Source organism: Phalaenopsis equestris, unplaced genomic scaffold (assembly GCF_001263595.1).
Source record: "Phalaenopsis equestris unplaced genomic scaffold, ASM126359v1 Scaffold000002, whole genome shotgun sequence".
NCBI classification, from domain to species: Eukaryota; Viridiplantae; Streptophyta; class Magnoliopsida; order Asparagales; family Orchidaceae; genus Phalaenopsis; species Phalaenopsis equestris.
In genome coordinates, this window is record NW_018164444.1 from 35672879 (window position 1) to 35681410 (window position 8532).

General features: G+C 36.5%; 1 protein-coding gene across 2 annotated transcripts in view; it reads right to left on the reverse strand.

The window, feature by feature from the left end:
* Window positions 1-8532, reverse strand: part of LOC110023367 (hydroxymethylglutaryl-CoA lyase, mitochondrial-like) — an 81572-nt gene that overhangs the window by 50893 nt on the left and 22147 nt on the right. For both annotated transcript variants that reach the window (XM_020722753.1, XM_020722762.1), the window contains exon 3: window positions 1840-2023. In XM_020722753.1, coding sequence (XP_020578412.1) covers window positions 1840-2023 — 184 coding nt within the window. The remainder of the gene's footprint in view (window positions 1-1839; window positions 2024-8532) is intronic.

Below are 8532 nucleotides of genomic sequence, written 5' to 3' on the forward strand. Positions count from 1 at the left end.
GTAAATTGAAACGTCCTTCCGAAGCGGGCGATGAGATTTCGATTCCGGCTGCCGACAGCTTCTTACGGGCGACCCCCCAAACAATCTCTTTCTTTCTCTTTTTTGTGCCGACACCCGCACACTCGGGCTTCACTCCACTTCAAGGCTCAATCGATTCTCTTCCTTCACGCACAAAGTTGCTCACCTTGCCTTCTCCTTCTTCATCTAGGGCGCAACATCGCCTCCTCTGACTTCGAGTCAAAGCGCCACATCTGATGCTACCTCCAGAGGAAACGAGTGCCTCTCCTTTCTTTGAACATTGAACCTCTTGATTAGGATTTTCTCTTTTTTTTTCCGCCTCAGTGTCGCTCGGTTCTAGTCAATACTCACCAGGTCATCTTCCATCGACTAGGGTTCAATAGCCTCCTTTCTTCCTTCTCCTTCCTTCTTCTTCCTTTGTCTCTTGCTCTCCTCTCGTTCCGTTTGAAATGAAATGATACATTCCTTGACTCCTAAAGATGAACCCATACAGATATGTCTATTCAATAATAAATATTTATTTATTTATTAAAATTTCAGTTATTACAGCTTCAGTGATCCATTGTGGCAAAATCTCTAATTTTACTATGATCTCATCTTCACCTTATGAGAAAATTTTATGTAGTGGTGATCTTATTGAAATCTTTAGCATTGCAATACTTTCACTTTATTATGAATAAAGACATTTAAGATATTGAGAATGAACCTACTTTTATCCCGCAGTATAGATGGAAGCTATTTCTATTAATAAAAAGTAGCATTTACATACATACCACACAATTGTATTTATATAACACCTAAATTTTTATATTTTCATGCATAACCCTCAAAATTTCAATATCAAGTCAAAAAAACATATTTCTAGTTTTCAAAAAGTGAAATAAACATTTTTATGTATAGATTTATGACACCAAAGTGTTATAAATATAAATATTAAAGTATGGGTGCTAGATATGTAAATATATAAGAATTGTGTGCCATGTATTTATATCCCTCTAATAAAAATTACTTAAACGGCATTTTTCTCTTATTGCCTTATAAGGAGTGTTTTAGTCATTAGGTAACCTACAAGTTAAGGTGTTCGCCTGTAAATATCCAGTTCTCTATTTTACATTCCTTTTTCCTTGAAAGTGTTCCTTGATCAAGTCAACTACCAATTTACTTCTCGGTGCAAATTTGGTGGTTGGAATTCCGGTGAAGTCTTTATTTCTGAAACAGGAAACATGAAGGGGAAATCATCTGGCATTTTTTACAAGGCGTTGCTATTTTCAACCAGAAATGAGTAAGAAAATTAACTGAATGATGTCTAATACCTTTCTGGATAGAAATTGTTTAGGTCAATCTTAGCTATGGTTGTGAAAAATATTGAATTATGCCAAGAGCTGTTTTAGACAAAATGTAAAAAATTCTCTTCGAATTTGATAATTCGTACTTGCGACACCAGTTTTAATAAAAATCAAGTATTTTGTTTTTAACTTCATAAAGACAATGTTAGCAAGACAAATGCAAATTGCACCAAAGAAAATTTGAAAAAGATGAATGAAAAGAATAAACTTGTCATATTAATCAACCCCGAAAAAACACAGAGTAATCAAACATTAGAATATCAAAATGATGGTGAAACCAAAAATGGCTAATTTAGAAAATTTTAAAATTTCAGAATTCCAGCTGACATGCAAAATCACAACTTTCTTGCCAAAAAAGTTATGTTGCTACGAACAAAGCATGTTTCTTCAATGCTCATACAAAGAGAACATCATGCTACAAATCCAATCGCAGTAAATATATCAAAAAGTTTGTTTTGCTTAAAGCTCTGCATACCTTGTTTGTTATATCTCTTATTTCTTCATCATTATGGCAAGAACTGTAGTGATGATTACGATTACGCCATGGATGGCAAACACTATAAGATACCGATTGATTTTGGCTAGGAAATGCCAATCTCAAAATAGGGGGCCAAGGCTGAGACAAGTCCCGCAATTTTAGTCTTGGTGCATGTTCTTCCCTGAAGTTTTTGAGGAAGGGGGAAAAGAAATTTTAGAAAAAATAAATAAATACTACAGATAACAAAAAATAATAATAACAATAAAGTTAAGAAAGGATGAATATCAAAGAAGATAGAACATGAATAAAGATAGACCAAAGAATAACCATTTTCAACTAGTATCACAGTCAACAACAAATTTATGGTTCAGATTTTTTGCTGTCGATAAATTCAGAGCATCTGTAGATCCTACTATCAGAAAAAGTCCTAATTTCAGTAGTGTCGTGCTGCCGCACAAGGCAACAACGTGACTATTTTGCTTGGTCCCTCTGCACAACTGCACAAGTCATTAATACGCTTCACATGAAACTAATTAAACAGACACTGGGTGTCTTCTTTTTATTTTTAATTCACTCAACCTCAGAAGGAGCCAAAAGGGCAAATTTGTTAAAATTGAAATTCAAAAAATGAAACTGCCTGGTCCAGAAAAGGAAACCAAAGATGCAAAAAGAAAAATATAGTCTTGATTAATTTCAGCAGCTTAATTCAAAGACATCAATTCATCCGTTAGAATTAATACCTAGGTTTTCTGAAGCACTGTTAGACTACCTGAGTCCTTAGTCACAAGGATGGGTTTTCTGTATCATCTAATCGTCTTTATTTATCATTTAAGTAATTTATTAGATATTTAATACATTTAGGACCAGTTGGACAAGTTTATATTTGTTGAAGGATATATATATATATATATATATATATATATATATATATTTATATATAGATATAGATATATAGATAGATAGATAGATAGATAGATAGATATAGATTTTTTTCCTTTTCCTTTTTTTTTATAAAAGAATGGTCGGACATTGTTATACGAGCTCCCACCCACCATCATGTGTCTAATTATTTAAGGACCGCCCTCACTACCGGCAAACAGGCCAGAGGAGGATTCGAACCTATGACCTGAGGGGACTTACGACCTTCGAAGTGGTTGCTCTCCCAACAAGCCACGGTTGGCCGCACATATATGCGTGTGTGTGTGTGTCAAAGATTTAGAAAATTGGATCAGTCAGTTCGACCGTGAACTGGTAGCTAGTCCGAAACATATAAAAACCCTTTCTAATTGTGAACCGCCCAAAACTGGTGGAAGAGGTGATTTGACCTGTAGACCGACGAACCGATCAAATCACGGATCATGACCGTGCGACCAGTTTTACACAATCCTGAGCAGTGTAAACATGTCACGTCGCAGCGTAGGAGCGTTGCTCCCACATAGGCTTATGTTGCAGAGCTTTACGATCATCAGATCCTAGCATATGGGATTATTAATTGTTATTAGTTAGTTCATTTTATCTTTGTCGTTATTACATCATTATTTTATCATTAGAACATATTTAATTAATATTTATATTTATTGTGTCATTCGATTCAATCGTGGTTGAACCAGTGAACCTTGAAATTTTTTTTTGGGTATTTCATATCTGTTTCAATTTTTAAAACCTTTCGTCCTCTTTAATATTTAATTCATTATAAATATCACAAAAAACATAATTCTTAGCATCACAAACTGTTTTCTTAGACCAACTAAGAGCCACTTTATATTTAAACCTAAGTTATCAATCACAAACTGTCGTTTGGTGCATTCACAGTTTTTGAGCTGTCGGTATTTGAATTTTGGGGACCCTTTCCAGTTCTGATGCAGCAGCCCTTGCACATTTTTCACTATATTCAAGTCATATAATGCGTCGCTATCAGGACATGCCCTAGCATTTACACAATGATTAAACAGATTCATGTCGTAATTTTTCAAAAAAAAATTTAAGCTCGATCCCGACGACCTGAAGCTACCCTTCACTTTTGTGGTGAAAAAATTACGAAAGTAATATGACAAAAACATGTAAAATGCAAAGAACGAAACCTGCAATCCTACTAGATAATGACTAATTTTCAAGAAAATTAAAAAAAAATTCTAATTCCATGCATCAAGCAACATGTGTAGTTAAATTCATTAAACCCATGATACAAACATATGATAGCGAAATTTTACAAGATGTTAAAGAAAAAAAGCTAAAAGACTAAACCAATAAGAAGACAAATTCACATTCCAAGCAATTTTTCCAAGAGGTTGAAATTCACCAAAGAATACACACAAAGATAATCGCCGTGCAGTTAACTTTTATAGAATTGCTAACAAGAAAATTTTTAAGAAAAATGGGTGATGCAGGCGCACGAAAAAAGTCGAGGGCGTGGGTGTGCCTAAGCACGGCTCGGAGGCATCGTGTCAGCGCGAGCACCATAACTGTTGCATGCCTACCGGCTCTGCTAAGATGGTAGAAGGATCGAGTAGTCCTTCCTTGCGCACGGTTCCCTCCATTTGGAACAAAGTCCACTTCTCTTTATCCTACGAATATATATATATATATAAGAAAGAGCTACGCGTGGCTCCTTACGTGTTAATATCAAAAATGGTTGCAAAATAAGGGAGGGAAAGAAGACCCCCGCTAAAAATAAAGAAAATACATATACTTCTAAGGGTTCTTCCTTCCGCAGTACAACTCCACCCAAAAAAGAAAAAAAGATGAAACAAAGGTAAATATAATTCAAAAATACATGTATCCAAACAAAAATTATACTCAACAAATGAAGTATACCCTCATATGAACATGTATAAAAATTGAAACAAAAGTAGCGCAAGTTGCTAACCAAAAACAAACGTCCTGAAGGCTAGAAAGAGCACCACCAAGCATATCCCAAAATGCAAATACCTGCAGCTCAAAAACTGTGAATGCACCAAACAAGCAAGAAAACATGTGAGCAAGGAAGATAGAGTAGGATCCAAGCTCTTCCAACCCCCCATCCTGAAATGCATAGAACAAATAAGGAGCCACGGTCCTGCCCAGGACATAGAGTGAAAATATCGTAGAAATTTGGAGCTAAGAGCCTCCATAACGAAGTGATTAAACCCATTCACCAGAAAAATGTAAAGCTGGAGCAATAAGCAAAACCTCCAGTAACCATTCTCAACAGTATCCCCAATAAAATAACTGCAATAGATCCCATATGTCAGATCTCCACGTAAGCCTCCCGAAGCAAAAACCGTTTACCAGGACACCAAAAGGTATAAGAGGAATCTAAAGTGTAGTATAAGCATTCCTCCAACCTTAAAAACAAAACACAAAAAAAAAGCTCCCCAACCGTAACCAAAATAAGAACCCATGGGCCTTCCATATTATTCATCACATACGAAGTAATGAAGCCATGGGCCTCCATGCAAATTTAAAAAAACCATCCACCATAAAAGGATGTATAGTTGTTGCTTGCCCCACCTATTTCCTGAAACAGCAGGCAACCAAAGCACCTCAAGATAATTTAAGAAGAATAAAATTAGCCCAAAAAACAGCCCGAGCAGAAACATATCACCCAGCCAAAGAAAATAATCTAAGAGGAACCATCCCTACGAATATAAGGAGCATTTTATCACCCACAAGAAGAAATTGCTAAGAGATGGGGGGTAGATCCCACCCTACAAATATTAGTGGCACTACCTAAATTAGCAAGTCAATTAGCAGGTTGGTTCCCTCACGGTAATTGAAACTCCACATAACATTCATATTAGAGATTAAACATTTAATCCTCTTAACATAATATAAGATATCCCAAGGGGTTTCGGCACCATTAGCCAAAATATCAACCAAGATGCGATTATCACACTCAAAAATAATAAAATACCAGCTGAGAGAGTGAGCCATCACAGCAGCCGTTAAAATGGTCCGAACCTCAGCCTCCATGGGAGTATCAGCATAAAAGGGAGATGAAAAGAAAAGTATACAATTCTCTGCATAGTTTCTAGCAATGCCCCCACAACCAGCACTATTAGTTTTCAAACTCTCATCCGTGTTAAACTTTATCCATCTCCTAGGAGGTGGCTGCCATCTAACCAAAACCGGTAGTTGAGGAAGTCTCTTCTCATCCAAAAGACCATATGCCCCATAGAAAGAAAATAATTGATGCCCGAAAAGAAACATTTTTTAGAATTCCTCATTCTTCACAGCTTATTAATGTAGGCAATAATATTAGTAAAGACCATCGTATTCTGAATGGTCTTTCCTTCATGAATAATATCATTACAAGCAATTCAGATAAACCAACATATAATGTAAGGGTAAATTTGAAAAAAGCGTTTCTGCTTACGGTCCAGATTACAAATCATAGTAGTGAGCAAAAGATTCCTTTCAAGAGTGAAGATAGTGCCAAACCACAATCCAACCTTCCTCCATATAAATAGTGAAAAGGGACAAGAAAAGAAAATATGCTCGATAGTCTCCTCCGCCGAATTACACAAACAACAACGTGAGGCGATTCTCAAACCTTTTAATTTTAATATATCATAACATGGTATTATAGAATGGAAAATGTGTCGCGCCGAGAAAGACAGAGGGAGTTAAAGCCCAACTCCACACCACCTCACCCCAAGGGAGCTCTTGAAAATTATGTAAAGAGGAATATAAGGATTTAGTAATGGAGCTTGTCATAGGAAATTTCAAAGTAGGAGTATCTTGCAAATGAGGCTCAATAGGAATGGTGGAAATGAAGGTAGCTCCCTCCATCCCCAAAATGCTAATGAGAATAGGAAAATTCCAATGACTTGAGACTGGAATACCTTGTATCCCTCATATCAAGCAAAACATGGGACCAACAATCATGCCAGAATGAAATATTTCCACTTCCCACCTCCCAGTAAATAAAATTTTTCGCTCAATCTCTAATATGAAGCAATCTCTTCCACATCGTGGAATCTCCCAACCGCCAATTAATCAAAGCAGGATGAGAGGAGCGACAATATTTCCCCTGCATGAAAATAGCCCATAAAAACTCGCATCTCTTGAAATTAAACCATTGCTTAAAAACATTCATATCAGCAATATGGTGCAGAGATTTGAAACCCAAACCACCAGCATACAGGGGTTTGCAATATCCTTCCAAGGCATCCATCTTCTACCACAGTGATTTCCCACCCATAAAAACTTATTGAAACATCTTTCAAAGTTCAAAAGAGTACTTTTTTTTTGGGTTGGAGTACTTGAAGAGTGTATAAAGGAAGAGAGTGAAGGATGCTCCTGAGCAATGTAATACGACCCCAAAAGGAAAGGAAATTATTTTTCCAATCCAAAATTCTTTTCCGCACCTTTTCCACTACTTCATCAAACTGAATACGTCTCTTCTTGCCTTTAAGGAGAAAAACCCCCACATATTTAAGAGGAAGGGTAGAGAGGAAGAAGCCCGTAAAATTGGCAATCCAGCATGCATTAGAACGATTGACCATGTTTCCCATGTAAATGTTACATTTATTTGCATTAAAAAGAACACCAGAGACGGATTGGAAGTCAACCATTAAGCTGTGAATCTCCTTCACCGTTTTTTTGCTAGCATTAGAGAACAGTATCATGTCATCGGCATAAGCTAAATGAGTAACCACCATATTAGATTTATGAGCGTATTGCAAAGTGGGATTTCTCCTGAAATCAAATATTAAAATGAAAATAGTAGGGGATAAAGGATCTCCCTGCTTAATCCCACGGGCTGACCAAAAAAGCCTTGAGAATGGCCATTAATGAGAATACTATGTTTACTGTAATTGAGCCAAGAGAGAATAATTTTGCAAAACTTCTGAGGAAACCTCGAGGCTTGAGAAGCTTCAATATAAACTCCCAACTAAGAGAATCATAAGCCTTATGGATATCCAATTTAGTGATCATGTTACCCCCTCTACATTTTTTATCAATGTCAAGAATAAATTCCTGCGCCAGCATGATATTATCAGTGATCCCCCGCCCTTGAATAAAGGCAGATTGATTCAAAGAAATTAATTTGTTGAGATGAGGTTAGATACGTCTGACCAAAATTTTACTAGTCATCTTTGAAATAACAGAAGTCAAAGATATGGGTCTAAAATGGTCCCAAGAACTCTTTTAAGTATTTTTGGGAATGAGAACAATTATAGCAGCAGAGAAATAATTTCTTGGTGTTTCCCCTTTAAAGAAACTCTGGATGGCTTCCACTACATTATCCTTAACAAAACTCTAGCATTTAATATATAAAGCAGAAGTGAAGTCATCTGGCCCAGGGGCTTTATTACAATTAATATCCAGAAGAGTAGAATAGATTTCCTCGGCCGAGGAAATACCACAGAGATCGAGGTCCACCATGTGATGACGTACATCATCAAATAAGGAGGCATCAATAGAGCTCGAAGTCTCATGGAACTCAAAAAGTTTAGAGAAATAAAGAACGGCACTCTCTCCTATCTCCTCATCCCCAGTAATCCAGTTCCCCTCATTATTTTTAATCAACGGCACTCTCTCCTATCCCCCAGTAATCCGTAATCCAGTTCCCCTCATTATTTTTAATCCTCACAACGGTGTTATTGGCTCGTCTTTGTTTAATGCAAGCATGAAAATATTTAGTATTTCTATCACCTAAAGAGAAATGGGTCTCCCCAGCTTTTTGTTTTTTTGTTGCAACAAATC